Genomic DNA, 16,183 nt, shown 5'->3' on the forward strand with positions numbered 1-16,183 from the left:
AAAGGGGCCTACAAGATAATCCGAGACAAGTTGTGTATAAGACAGCCCGATACAAGTCGCCTTCAAGGCTAGTTACCTACAAGACATACATAAATTCCATATTTTTTAAAATCTGAACTATAACTATTACCTACAAGATAGACCTCCAAGATAGTCCAAGGCAAGTGGCTTAAAAGATAGCCCAGTGTTCAGCTCGCCTTCAAGGCTAATTACCAACAATATATCCCAATGCAGCTCGCACATAGCAAGTTGCCTACCAGATAGTGACGTACAACTTGCCTATAAGGCAGGTTGCAACTAGCAAATCGTAAGTTGTCTAAACAGCTCGCTTCCAAGTCCGGTAAACTTGCCTCGAATCGCGACAAAAGCTTCCTGGCAAAATAATTTAGCTGCAATAACATAATATAACATAGACAACATATTAGAAACAAGTGTATGTTTATGATTAGTTATTTACCTTTTATTGCGAATCTAACATTTGCCGAGTGTATAGCTTTGTTCTTTTCATCTTTGAATATGACGTCATATGTCCCATTTGAACTACATTTAGCACGTGATTCGGTTGTGATAGTTAATTCATAACGACTTGAAACGTCGTCAGTAATATTCATAAAATACGTAAATAAGTTGTTTGCTAGAACCTGTTAAAGAAAAGAAGAGGAAAACACTTTGATCAGGAATTCTAGTATATTGTAAATGGATTTTTATACGAAAGACGGCTGGGGATTTCAATTTCATGAATTTCCGGTCTCATTTTCGTGAGCCCATAATTTTAACATCGTGAATTCACGTTTTCAACAAACGGAATTCACGAATTCACGATTTCAACTTCATGAATTCACGATTTCAACTTCATGAATTCACGATTTCAACTTTACGATTTCAACATCACGAATTCACGATTTCAACTTCATGATTTCGTATTTTAACAGTATATTTTTCTGTAATAATTTTTTAAGCTGTTCAAAGAACTTTTCCAACTTTTAGCTATTTTTTTATATTTTGATACTGAAATCATGGAGTACTGTAAATGCATTATAAAAAATCAGCAGGTTAAGGTTTGGCTTATCAAGAAATGATTGCAAGTTGTCGAAAACTGTAATGATAAAATGGTAAAATTTTGAATTTAGAAACATTCGCAGATGTGTTCATATATACGGCGGTTATCATGGAACCTTCAATGTGACACTTTTTCATGAAAATCGGCGTATGGTCCCCAAGCATAAATTGAAAGTTAAAGGAAATTAAGTCTTACTTGTACCTTGTTTTGCGGTATAACTTCAACTTTTTTCGCTTTCGTCAGTATTTTTCTGTACTCGTGTGTGGTGTCAAAGATACACGTAAAGTTCAATTTATCTCCAAGATAAAATAGTCTACTCTTACACTCCTCTGAAAAAAAGAAAACAGAAAACATTGGTCACATGATCAAACAGTTTGTTTGTATGATTGTGTGTTAAAATATTTAGTTAAATATCATTTTCATGTTTAATTATTGAGGCCTGTTTAAGCAGGTACTAGGGGGTATGGTCGGTATTTATGGGAGTATAACTTTATCACTGCAGTCCTTGAACAGCCGTAATTGTACAAAACCTGCAACACTTTCAATTTTGGTGTCAGGATTTCCATTGGATCGATTTCAGTTAGTAACTTGTTTTTTTTTTCAGCCAAAGAAATTCTTGTATTCTATAGAATTATTTCCTCTTTTTTAAATTCCATACAATGGGCGCAGTCATGAATTATGTCTAAGTCTTTTCATTGAAAGTTATATCTAATATAGAGTACCAGCGCGACAAAACAGTTCCATAAATGTATTTTTCATTATTATAATGGACAACAGGCGCAAGGACGATACATACTTGAACAAACGCCACAGCATGCTACCAACAATACAATAAAATACAATATTATACAATACATTATTTACAATGCAATACAATATTGCATATGCAATGTAATGCAACACAATACAATATAACACAACACGACACAATACAATACAATACAATATGAAATATCAAACATGAAATAAAAATAAAATATAGTACATGTACAACACAATATGTATTTAGTCTAGCCAATGGTATTGAAATAAAGTCTGTAAAGTCTCAAGTTTGTAAAAAAAAGTCAAGCCCAATATGTATAGGATTCCGCTTTCAAAATTTACCAGAAAAAAGAACTGTACATCACTACACTTGGCGTCATTCGGTTACCACTAATCATAACAATGAAAAGTAACATCAATTTTAAACAGATGAAACTAGAAATGTCTCCATTGGTCACGCATGTAGCAACATTTTTGTACTGTTTCACTATATAGACGGCCAACAGGGCAGCGGTACGGGTCGACAAGGGCAAATCCATACCCCATCCCCCGCCGCCAAAGAAAGTATAAACATGATGAATTCTGGATAACCCCGTGTTTATGATGAGGCATAAAGGAAGCAAATTAAACAAACACGAAACTTTAACTTCCATTCATGATAAAATAAAAACTGTAGTACAAATTAAACTTGGCAAACCATTAAGAGATTCAGATCTAAGATAATCCAAAGATACAAACATGTAATAGCAAATAGAAGGAATTATTTTATTTATAGATACATGTTTTATATGATATAGTATAAACTATATAAATATGAACTTACCATGTGTTATTGGATCAGGTATGACTTTACCCCTTGGTTCTAAAAAAAATAGAATTTCTCTTAAATCAAAATATTTATACAAAAAGAAATATAAAATTTCTCGCAATGACCTAGATTGAATACACCTTATTACTGATTATTGTTTGTTTCTGACTTTATTTCACATTGATCTTAAATTGTAAGTAATATATCGGTGATCGGTCCCTGTTGCTGTTGTTGCTTTTGTTGTTGTTGATGATGATTTAGTTGATGATGATGATGATGGCGATGATGATGGTGATGATGATGTTGTTTTTGTTTTTATTGTTGTTGTTAGTGATGATGATTTTGTTGTTGTTGTTGTTGTTGTCTATATTTTAAACTTTTAATATGGCGAAGTCAGTTTAACTAATGCTAATTAGGTCTATAACGATAATTCAGTTAAAATCACGTTTTTAAATTATGGTGTTCTTGTTATCTTTGTATTTATGTTGTTTTTTCTAACTTGAGGTAATTACGTTTAATGGATGATAATTTCTTAAGTGACAAATAACATAATGAAATCAATTTGCTAAATTTGTTGTTGTTTTTATAGTTTCTGAATGCTGTTGTTTTTAAAATTTAATGAAGAACTTGATCAATCATACATGAATAATACACTATTTATCAATTGGCAAAGGTTTATGATGTATTATGCATATAAAATAAGTTTCAAGGTCAAACTTGAAACGTTGTTGTTTTTTATTATTTAAAAATCAATAATTAAAATAATTTATAGAAGTAACGACGTTATAAAGACGTATACATTATTAGTTATAAAGATCGTTGACAGGTTATATGGCCCTATATAAACGGCTATTTGTAAATATAACCCGAGCCGTTAGGCGAGGGTTATATTGCAAATAGCCGTTTATATACGGTCATATAACATGTCAACAATCTTTATAACGATTTTATAATACAGCAAGCATCATTTTTTAGAGAAAAAAGTAAGATTTGTTCATGATTCGACAACAGCCGTGTATATAAAACTATATAAACGTCACGATTATCCAATCAAAAGCGACGTTACAAACGCGCAGTATTATAAACAGACATATATAGCTGAATTATTATTATTATTATCATTATTATTATTATTATTATTATTATTATTATTATTATTATTATTATTATTATTATTATTATTATTATTATTATTATTATTATTATTATTATTATTATTATTTGCTTAATTTTTCGGGCAAAGCTGGTGTAACTAATATTTGGATTACCTGGATCATCTTTATCAACGACAACAATCACTGCAACAATGCCAGCCAGTAACATCATAACCGCTAGCATCAGAAGTAAACATTTTGGCCAGAAAACCCTCTGTATAAATGTAAAAAATAGTTTAATATATATTTACTTTATACAAATTTATTTTAGTTCGATTACAGAGCTGCATCAGTACTGAGGGTGTAGTACTTAAGTACCAGTACCAGTACTTGGCAAATTATGCAGTACCATTACAAGTACCAGTACTAGATTTTAGCTCGGTACTGCAGTACCAGTACTTTTTTTGGTGAAGTAATTAAGTATCAGTACCATTACTTTTATATATTCATCAAAGTTTGAATAAATACAGTGTCAAACAAATAATTGCAAATATTATTCAGCAAAGAAATAGAATCATAATTTACTTTAAAGTTAACATAACATATTTACAACTTTATAGTTTTAACATACTTTTTACAAACAATATTTACAACATATATTCATGTCATATCTAATTGTTTAGTAACCAGTCAACTGTATATATACAATGCAAACATCTTTCATTTAAAGCACAACAGTCTTTTGTTGCCTTTCACACCTTCACACCTCTGTTTAATAATTTATACCAAAGTAAATAACAACTTTTTATGGTGCTAACAATATCACTTTTTTCACTTGAAATGGGATTATTTAGAATAGAAGAAATTAATTTTATTAATTAATTTTGCTCTTTTACTAGTAAATACAAAGTAATAAAAGATTTTAATAAGGATATTTTAGGGCAAAGAGTTAATGAGTCTGTTTATCTTAATTTATTTTTTACTTAAAGTCTTTGGTGCTTTTTGTGATGAATACTATGTTAACATTTGAAGGAATATTGCAGCAAATTATCTTTAGATTTGATAACTTACTTTTTCACAAAAATAAAATATAGTTAATGTAATTTACAGCTTTATTTTATAAGAAAAATTGATGCTATTTTTAATTTTTATCAAAACCAAAAGTACTGGGTAATGCAGTAGCAGTACCACTTTTTAAGACAGTAATGCAGTTACAGTACCAGTAGTAGCAAAATTTTGTAAGAGTAATTCAGTACCAGTACCAGTACTTGCAAAATCGCTGCAGTACGTACTGCAGTACCAGTACCAGTACCAGTAATGCAGCTCTGTTCGATTATATTGGAAGCTATAAGCTTATTGAAGCATTCTCGAATCCATTCCTTGAACCAACAAGTACCAAGCAATGAATGTAAAGTTTCTTGCTCTCGAAAACAACGGCTTGCCCCTGACAGGGTTTGCCCCTGGTGCTGGCAGCAATCCTTAGATTACTAGTCCAACGCGTTAACCACTATGTCACGCCACTACTTAATTTGACAATACTTAAAACAAATATGTTGTTATAACACTAAGCAAACTTCTTAAATCATACCAAAGTGAGAAACTAAACTACAGAAATGACAAATGGGAAACAAATGGCTTGTTCATTTATAGAAGACACTTAAGGATAAACATTTGCACATGGTTTTGATGCCTAACTTTCTTCTTTTTTTGTTTTTGTTTAACTCTGCACCAACACAGTAAAGGTCATTTGGAGATTTTCTCGCTTTTCTGGTATAGAAAGCACTCAGATGCCCCTCTGTGTGTGCATTATTTCATGCACGAACGGGCTCCTAAGTAGAACCGCTGACGTTCGGTATGCTAGCTGAATAGCTAGCTTTGTTAGGCCACATGTGTCACAAATCACATTCGTCACAAGTTTTTATGAATTTGTGACGAATGTGATCACATTCGTCACAAATGACTTTTGTGACGAATGTGATTGACCAAAATCGGGTAAAAATGCCAATCACAAACGTCACAAGCAAAATTGAGAATTTTTAAACAGGCGAATCACAAATGTCACAAGTTTATTTTTCAATATGTGATACACGGAATATCATAAGGACAATCGTGGTTATATCAGTGCGATAGTACAAGGGCGACAATGCAATAAATCGATATTGTGATGTCGACATCACGATACCAATATCTTTTCACCACCATTGCATTATCGCCATCGTACTAACTTGTTGCAATATCGTATCGTCGGCATTGTATTGTCTTCATAGAACTGTCGCATTGTCGTAATGGTATTGCTATCAAGTCGTCTTACGTTCTCGAAACCTTCAAAAAATTTTGGTGACAATGCACGGCATAGTATCAGACTTCAACTGGAAGTGATCTTTTACCTCTGTGAACCCTCAAATTTCTTCCCACCATACAGCGACAGTCTAAAGGAATCTCACAGACTTAATCTTAGTTTCAGTACAAATTATGACCATATTTACACCAATGAGACCATATATGATTGTTTTGGGAAGTAGCTGAGACCCCCGTTGACTTTCAGGATATCTAATTAGAGATTAGGACCTTTTGACATCAATGAACCTTTTTTGGTCTGACAGACTTTTGACTTCCGCAGACTTTCAGGAATCTTGGTTCAATTAAAGAGTATGACACATTTTGACATCTAGGAACCTTCTTTCCTGAGACGATTTTGCAAGTCTGTGCCAAAACCTTGCAGACGCTCTATGGAACTTTCCATATCTATTCCACTAGTAATAATAATATAGTTAATTCGTTTAAACAGATCGTGTCTTTGTGGCGGGCCGCTTTATCGTTTCGACGCGTCTTAGCTTTTTTCGCCTTTTATGATTAGATAGTTTCAAACGACGGTGTTTAGTGAATTTTATAGAGGATATTTGTTTGTTTTGAGTGAATATGAAATATATTTCACTGAGAAGTGAGAAAAAAAATGAAATATGTATCACGAGCGCGTAGCGCGAGTGAAAATATGAACATTTTCTCACTTCGATGTGAGATATAGTTCATATTCACGAAAAGCAAACACATTTTCTTTTTATTTTATGTGCCTTTTGAAAAGTGCTTTTAGACCGTTTACTACTGAAGCGCGGAGACTACGCGCGCGTAAACAATATGACGGCAAACGTTAACGCTGCAAGCAAAATAATCCTTATTTATTTATATTTCTTTTTGCGGTCTCATTGTCAACAATCTTACAAAATTACGGACATTTGAATCGAGAAATATGTCATTTAGAATGAAATTAAACAGTTATTTTTAATGCATGTTTAGGGAATCCAGACTTATAAATACGTACGCAGAGTGGGCGTGGCTTATATCACCCAAATCTATATCACCACACTGTGACTGATATAATATGAATATATTTCATTGATAGAACAGTATTTCATTAGTTAGCATCAAATAAATATAGGATATTACATGAGTGTCTTTTCATATTGAATTTATTAAACGAGTTTGATAAAATAATAAATTGCGAGGCTCTGCCGAGCATTTTATTATTTTATTCAACGAGTTTAATAAATTCAATGTTTTATTTTTTTATGTTTTTAATTTTTGGTTTTAATGTGTTGGTTGATCACGCGGGAAGCTAGAACTACTAGTAAGCCAAGACAGAAAAAACCTATATAAGGAGCGAGTGAAGCTGTTTTAGTATTCATTCTATTTTTACGATGTTCCGTTTCAAACAAAAGTATTTTAGTTCGACTTTTCCAAGAAAAGGAGAGCTTACCTACTCATTGTCGTTAATATAAGCTAAACGGAATGTTCAGATTTATTTTCGTTTCACTTGTTTCTCCACAACTGAAGCTGTTCACTTAAAACTTCACATATGTGTATGAGGTGAACGTGAAAGGTCACATCCCAAGTTCCATAACTCTGTCATGTATTTTGACTGAATAGTGTCTCTTTTTCGACTTAGAAAGTCAGTGTTTAGTTTTTGCGTGTAACTTTTATCTCTACAACAACAGAAGATATTGACTTGAAGTCACACACCAAGATTCATAATCTTCCATTTTGACTGAATTATTTCCCTTGTTCTGCGTTTAGTTTTTCTTGTAACTAGTACAACCACAAAAGATATTAACACATGTGTTCGGGATGAAAATGTTAGCTAACATACCAATACCCATAACATTACCCAATTTTTCCAATTATTAACCTCTGTGTTGAGTTTTTTCTGTAACTAGTATCTAAAGATATTCACATGAAACTCGGTATTATGTGTCTCGTATTTGGATGTTATAACACGAAAAAACATGCGTTATCCCTATATTGAAAATGAAAAGCAAAACATAAATTAGCAATAAAAAGGTTATAGAACAGGTCTGGTGTGCCTAAATGCGATTTATCACATGTTTGACGTCGCGGGAGTGTAATAAAGCCATTACATATTTTCCATATTACTTAGAGGTTATTATATTTGACTCCGTTAACAGGGATGCATTATGGGTAAAACTTATTCAAGCCGGAATTAGTTGTAAAATGACCAATATGATGAAATGTATTTATAATGATGTACAATCTTGTGTTAAAATATCTAGTACTATGCAGTTGTCTGAATTTTTCGATGTATCGATCGGTCTGAAGCAAGGAGAGCCATTATCTCCCTTACTTTTCATTCTTTTCGTAAACGATATTATCGATAGTATAGACTTTAATACTTTAACTGATAAAGATTTGGAATTGTTATCTATGTATATTATATTGTTTGCTGACGACATTATATTGTTTACTACGAATCCTGTTAGTCTACAGTCACAAATAGATAATATTTTTCATTATTCAGAAAAATTGGGGTCTTAAAATTTAATGTTAATAAAACCAAAATATGTGTTTTTGAAAAGCGCAGATCTAATGATGTAAATATAGATTTTTATATTAACGGTGAGAAAATTGAGCAAGTAGATAACTTTACTTACTTAGGCATTAATTTTATGTAAACAGGTAATATGACACATGCAGTAAAGGCGCTACATGATCAAGCATTAAGAGCATACCACAATCTGATGCTTCTATTTGACAAAGTGAAATTTGATGTTAAAACTAAATTATTATTATTTGATACAATGGTGGTGCCAATACTTTTATATGGTTCAGAGATTTGGGGGGTATATAACTATAAAGAAGTGGACAAATTACATATCAGATTTTGTAAGCATGTTCTAGGTGTAAAACAACAAACCCCTAACTATGCGGTACTGGGTGAACTGGGTAGATTACCGTTATCTGTTACCTGTAAAGAACGATCTTTAAATTTTTGGCTAAAAATTATGAAAAATGTTTCTTCTCCCATTTATGTTATGTATAGAGATCTTATTGACCACAATATTAATAGCTGCTGGGCTTCTCGTATACATTCTATTATTGATCATCTTGGATTTGCTCATATACGATTTAACTTTGATGACAGTTGTAAATATTTACCAATGTTTAAGAATCGTTTACGCGATCAATTTTTACAAGATTGGTCAGCATCAATACGATCTATGCCTAAACTTGAATATTATTGCAATTTCAAAAAGGAGTTTAAATTTGAAAACTATCTTAATGTAATTGAAAATGACGCTCTTAGAAACTGTTTAGCTCGTTTTAGATTAAGCTCGCACAATTTAGAAATTGAAACAGGTCGTTATAGTGGCATAGTTAGAGAAAACCGATTGTGTAAAATGTGCAACCAAAATGTAATTGAAAATGAATATCATTTAATGTTTTGTTGTAGTAGATATAGAAATCTTAGAATTAAATATCATTGTAATGTATCTTGGCCTAATAAGAATATTTTTAATAGTTATATGTCAACTAAGAACAAGAAAAAAATATGTAATATTGCTAAATACATTAAAGATGCTTTTACGTTAAGAAACAATACCCTGGAAAATATTACTGTTTCTTAAATGTTTGAAATATTAATTTTTGTAACACTTATTATGATGTTTGTATGCTTTTGTATATATTATACAATATGTCTGTCTTTGCCATATATGTTTATTGTAAATATGGCCCAAGACATTTTACATGTCGATAGCCAATAAATTTTGATTTGAATTGAAATTATACAGGGCAAGTGTGCCTGAAGGAAGATATCGGCACACTTGGTTAGGTATTGGCCCGAGGGCTTTAGCCCGAGGGCCAATGCGGACCAAGTGTGCCGATATCTTCCTTCAGGCACACTTGCCCTGTATCATAACCTTTTTATTGCATATGTAGACACTCAATTATGTTATTCTTCTAAACAAAGTTTAATGTTTTATCTCCATACTGTTTTCTAACAAATCGTGTCTATTTTCTTCACATTTTCCGTTCGCCACAAACATTTGTATTTTAAATATCTGCTCATTAAATTTCTATAAAATCATATAAAAATGTGCAGAAATTTAATCTTTATCTATCCTGTTGCGTGTTATGCTGATAAGTTAACTATAAGTTATATCTTGAGCGCTCCAACGTCAAAACTTGTTTACGTCAACCGGACGTGACGTCATGATATGGATTTTTGGCACACTAGCAAGTGTGCCGATATCTGGCACACTTGCTCAATGCATGCTTATATCGGCACTCTTTGGGCAATATCAGCACACTTCCTTAGCATTTTTGTTACTATTTATAGTAACAAATGCAATAAACTAGTATAATATCGTTTTGACGTCGACGTCATTTAACGTTAGCGGACGTCGCTTGATTTTACCGCGTTTATAAGGCAAAATAACAACAATTTTTCGGTTTATCGGCTCCAAAATTTAACCTGTGATATGAATAAAATAATAAAATGCTCGGCAGAGCCTCGCAATTTATTATTTTATCCAACTCGTTTAATAAATTCAATATGAAAAGACACTCATGTAATATCCTCTATATTGGCCTACGAGACCGCTAAAGCCCTCGGGCCAATACCTCTTCTTGGCCAATATTGCATTCAGACACACTAGACCTGTGTAATAACCTATAAATACGCAACGGCAAACACTATAAATAGAAAAAAAATGTGAATTTAAACGTATATGAGTTTTGTCCATGTAATATGACTGTGGTCAGGTGACGTGATGCGCCAAATATCGATATCGGTCCGACTTCCGGTTGGGCCGATATCGATTTCCCACTTCGGGTTGCTAAAAAAACGCGGAAAGATTGACAATTTTATAAGAAAAAATACGTTTAACTGAAACATATCTTGATAAAAAAGCAAAATTGAAGAAACACTTGAAAAACAATCTCCAAACAGTTAAATAACGCCAAAATATATTAAAAACAAATGTTTGTGAGGAAATGACGTCAACGTCATTAGACGACGTCAAAAGTCCCTCGCTTTTTAAAATAAATTATACATTGTCGCTGAACAATGTTTTCAAACGATTTTTTTAATTCTATAATGAAAACCAAAACATAAATGAGCACATGCAATAAAAAGGTTATAGAACAGGTCTGGTGTGCCTTAATGCGATATGGGTCTACAAGATCGGTATTAGCCCTCGGGCTCTTTTAGTGGGCCAAAATCGAATAAAGGCACATCAGACCTCTGTAATAACCTATAAATATATCCCGCCTCTAAACCAATGAAAATTCGTGAACTTTATTAGCAGTATTATAATTGCGGCTAGTATTGTGCAATGTGAGTTTGCTTTTAGTCTTCTTGGAATCCATGTTGTTATTCATTACTTTATATTCTAGCATAAAACTGCCGTTATAACCATGATTTCGGGTGTTTTAACAGGACCAAAAAGGTCTTTTAACAAGGAGATTCTAGCGCTCATGCGCTGTTAAAACACCTTTTTGATATACGTTTTCCGTGGCACAGCGTCAATACATTGTGGCCCGGACGCTGCTTAACTAAAACGGAAATGACGTCACGGTCACATACAACGCTGACGTTCCCGTGCAATCCGAGGAAAATCAGTGATGTTGCTTGATTGTGTATGGATTGTGTTAGATTTATGCATGCTTTATGCTAGAATAGCGTTAACGAATGATTGTTCCGTGTCATAACAACTGCTGAAACCCTCGGGATACGTTGGGTCGGGTACCAACTAATCCCTTGGGTTTCTACAGATATTTTAACACGAAAAAAAGAAACATGCGTTATTCCTATATTATATCAGAGTTCTTTAGTACTGACGGCTCATCTAGGGTTCAATATGGCGCGGTTCATATAGTTATTTTACCAGTAATATCTATAAAGGAAAGGGTTAAATGAGAATCATGAAGGAAGTTGAATAAATAAACTTAAAGAAAACTTAACATTTCTTGTAGAATATGATTGGTCTTGCGAAGCTATAATTACACGAGGTCATTCAAATATCTTGCAAGCAAATTCGCTGAATTAATGTTTACCGCCGACAGCATCATATACTGATTGAAAATTAAACAATTGCAGGATACATTTCGAATAAAGACTACGGGGAAATAGTCGGTTAAAGCATAAATTATCAGGGCCCATATCACTCAAGGTCACGGCGATAATGCACATGCCCTTTTTGTATTGAAGGTTCCCACACAATTAAAATTAGATATATTTAACATTTGAAGACATGAAATACTTAAGTTATCTGACTGAATATTAAGCAACCAGGGGTCTTAACTTCGGGTAAGTGCCGTCAATATACACATCTCCGCTTGGTATTAGATGTACCCACATAGTTTTGTTTAAATTATTCAGCAGATTTGTTGAAGAATAGGGTTGAATTAATGCTTTTCTATGAACAATAAATGATAATAAATTATGGATCATAACTCTGTATTAAACGGCCAAACGGGAAATACTGATGATGATGATGATGATGATGATGATATGCACATCTTGTTTGTTTGTTTATGTGTTTATCTAAAGTCGCCGCCGGAAAGCCCATATAAGCGACCGTACCCTCAAGTCGGACCAAATCCTTTAGTGTCCCGTCGAGATTTTTCGAGATGCGCATCTCCTCTTTATATTAAACTAAATTTCGTTGAAATTCCTAGAGCGCAGAAAAGCAATAGTTCTATATACAGTGTTTTTATAAATAACAACAACAACAAGGGCAATAAGTCTGTTTTTAAAAAAGAAATGGAGATATGCTGGTTATATGTGCAACTGGTTTGTGAATGAAGGTTCCTACAAAGTTGCAGCATCGATATCCATCCAGAAGTTGCTGAAAAATAGCGTGGAAACGAAATGATTCCATATACAGTGTATAATAACTAATCAATGGCCGGATAGTGCGGAAACTAAATCTGGACTGACAGGCGGACGAACACGCTAAAACAGTCCCATCACTCCCGATTTCATCAGCGGGGGAGGGGATAAAAATGTCTGTAGTTTTAGTTCCAATAATTGATTTCAGTCCTAAAAATTTGTGACGTTTGTGACTCAGTGAAAAGCATTGAAGAAAACAATATTTATCTCAAATTTGTGACATTTGTGATTTTAAACTCGTGACGAATGTGATTGTCTAAAACATTGGATCACATGCATCACAAAATTTGTGACGAATGTGATCTCATTCTTCACAATTGTGACGAATGTGATTTGTGACACATGTGGCCTTACATAGCTTCCTCACATAAAAAATATTTATACCAATTAATTTTACCCATAAAGTTCTTTCTTTTTCTATGTTTACACCGCTTGTTTATTCAAAGAACTGTCGTAACAAACGTATGTGTGGTACTCACGTTTTTCTCGTCCTCATCGTCACGTGATGAGTTTCCGTCAGTGTCGTCTGCGTTTCTTTGCATCTATAACATAAAGATAATTTACAATTTTCTTAAGCAAGTAGTTATGATTTAAAACGGTTTAAGACCTCCAAGTATGTGTAAATCAAATTATTTCAAAACATTCAGTTCTAAAAAAGCAAAAGTTGAATTATAACACAAAGACAAAAAAATGCATATTTACCTCCATTGCTGACGCCTCCGCAGCCTCATTAGCTGACTGCAAATACAAGAATATGTTTATTTAGTGCTATTTTGTCATATTCGAATATTCAACAGATATTCGAATATTTGCCGCATATGTGAGGATTCGTTAGATATTCGAAAATTTGACGGATATTTTGAATATTCGAAAAATATTCAAGTATTTCATAAACATTACATATATTTGTACCAGTCGGGGATTACTCCACGACTTCCTAATGCTATTTTTGTCTATGAGTAACACATTTTATTACCATAATCTTGTCAAGGATGTCAATACATGTACCTATTACATGCACCTACTTTTTTTATTTTATTGGTCGCATATCTCGTATATTCAGAATTAATGCTCGGATTACTATAAATAAACTGAAACGTAAGCAAAGCATCCAAAGACAATATATATCTTTTCGCTTTAATAAATTTTATAAGGTATCAATAATAAAAACAAACCGTTAAACATCCACTAAACGACATCTTTGCTTAAAAATATAAAACTAGGAAGTTTGCCTTGCATAAAATCCATCAAGCATTATATGGCCAAGTTTTAATATAAATGTTTACAAAACAGGGTATTTCAATAATTCAGTAATTATGTGTCTCGTTTTACATAAATAAAAGGCAGATTTGACGAATCCGTCAGAGGGGAGCATGAATTGAAATGTCGTAAAATACATCCTGTTCTAAAATAATATTCAAATGATGTAAAAAAAGGGTCTGTTTATACCCAAATCTCTTAACAATTGAAATAAAATATCACGTGGATGTGACTCACATCCGATTACAGTGTGAATATTTTAAAACTTTCACATAGAAAAGTGTTATAACAGCGTGATAATTATATTAAAAAAGTGTGTATTTAGAAGAAAACCTACACTGAAATATGCTATTAATGGGGAAAACATAACATTGAGAAAGCCTTGCAAGAAATAAACTAAACATTTAACCATTGCAAAAACATCTAAACAAAGGTATGCCATTACAAAAGAAAACAAAACAAAAGTGTTCAATTAAAAAAAACATCTAAACAAAGGTATGTTATAACAAAAGAAAACAAAGCATAAGTGTTCCATTACAAAACCATCTAAACCAGGGTCTTTGAAATTATATTTGGAAAACCCTGTCTCAACAAAGGTATGTAATTACAAAAGAAAACAAAACAAAAGTGTGCCAAAACAACAGAAAAACAAAATAGAAGTATGTCAGAACAAAAGAGAGCAAAAATGTTCCATTACAAAACATCTAAACAAAGGTATGCCATTAAAAAAGAAAACAAAACTGAAGTGTGTCATTACAAAGGAAAACTAAAAGAAGTAAGTAAAACCATTACAAAAGAAAACAAAATAAAATGTGCCATAACAGATGAAATCTAAATTGTGCCGTTTTAACTGAAAACTGAAGAGATTTGTGACATTATAAAAGAAAACTAGGTAAAAGAATGCCAATGCCATTACAACGTGCAAACTAAAAAGAAAAATCCCGTTTCAGATTACAACCTTAACCAAAATGTGCCATTACGCAGTACAAACAAAACAGAAATGTGCCCTTTCAAGTGACAACCTTAACCGGAATGTGTCATTACGGAGTACAAACAAAACAGAAACTGGTCGTTTCGAGGGACAATCTTAACCGAAATATGCCATTACGCAGTACAAACTAAACAGAAATATGTCAGTTCAGAGGCGACAACATTAACCGGAATGGGCCATTACGGAGTACAAACTAAACAAAAATGGGTCGTTTAAGGGGCGACAACCTTAATTACGAAGTTCAAACTAAACAGAAATGTGTCATTTCATGGGCGACGTCCTTAACCGGAATGCCATTACGGAGTACAAACTTAACAGACAGAGTACAAACTTAACAGAAATGTGTCATTTCAGGGGCGACAACCTTAACCGGAATGTGCCATTATGGAGTACAAACTAAACAGAAATGTGCCATTTCAGGGGCGTCAACCTTAACCGGAATGTGCCATTACGGAGTATAAACTAAACAGAAATGGGTCGTTCCAGTGCAAACTAAATTGAAATGTGTCATTTCAGGGGCGACAACCTAACCGGAATGTGCCATTACGGAGTATAAACTAAACAGAAATGGGTCGTTTCAGTGCAAACTAAATTGAAATGTGTCATTTCAGGGGCGACAACCTTAACCGGAATGTGCCATTACGGAGTATAAACTAAACAGAAATGGGTCGTTTCAGTGCAAGCTAAATAGAAATGTGTCATTTCAGGGGGGGGGGGGCTCAATCGGAATGGGCCATTACGGAGTACAAACTAAACAGAAATGGACCATTACGGAGTACAAACTAAACAGAAACGTGCCATTTCAAACGTGGCCCCAGCTTTGCCGTGTGCAAAATGCGCAGCGCTTTTAAGTTTAGGAACCAACATAATCGGATGGCTTCGTTCATAGCCGACTGATTTCCATCTTCAAAAAACCAGTCGGCTATGAACGAAGCCATCCGATTATGTTGGTTCCCAATCTTAAAAGCGCTGCGCATTTTGCACACGGCAAAGCTGGGGCCACGTTTGAATTTATCGAAAG

At 33.2% G+C, this 16,183-nt stretch overlaps 1 protein-coding gene across 1 annotated transcript; it reads right to left on the reverse strand.

Moving 5' to 3' along the window:
* Positions 1–434: 434 nt before the first annotated feature.
* Positions 435–14,238, reverse strand: LOC132733582 (uncharacterized). Its single transcript, XM_060720244.1, has 7 exons — positions 14,087–14,238; positions 13,614–13,649; positions 13,391–13,453; positions 3,899–3,998; positions 2,646–2,684; positions 1,262–1,389; positions 435–641 (listed from the first exon to the last, which is right to left on the reverse strand). Exons 1-7 carry the CDS (start codon positions 14,108–14,110, stop codon positions 450–452), a joined length of 582 nt encoding a protein of 193 aa, XP_060576227.1. The 5' UTR covers positions 14,111–14,238; the 3' UTR covers positions 435–449.
* Between the last annotated feature and the right edge of the window lie 1,945 nt (positions 14,239–16,183).

This window comes from Ruditapes philippinarum, unplaced genomic scaffold (assembly GCF_026571515.1).
Source record: "Ruditapes philippinarum isolate M1 unplaced genomic scaffold, ASM2657151v2 ctg17200_1_1_1_1, whole genome shotgun sequence".
NCBI lineage: Eukaryota > Metazoa > Mollusca > Bivalvia > Venerida > Veneridae > Ruditapes > Ruditapes philippinarum.

Bases quoted from the DNA above. Each gene is read 5' to 3' on its own strand.
- LOC132733582 (XM_060720244.1), bottom strand. From the start codon at position 14,110: ATGTCGTTTAGTGGATGTTTAACG. The intron at 3,999-13,390 runs GTGAGTACCACA...ACATTTATACAG, and splicing joins ACGATGAGGACGAGAAAAAC to AGGGTTTTCTGGCCAAAATG. The intron at 1,390-2,645 runs GTAAGTTCATAT...TCTTTTTTTCAG, and splicing joins ACCTGATCCAATAACACATG to AGGAGTGTAAGAGTAGACTA.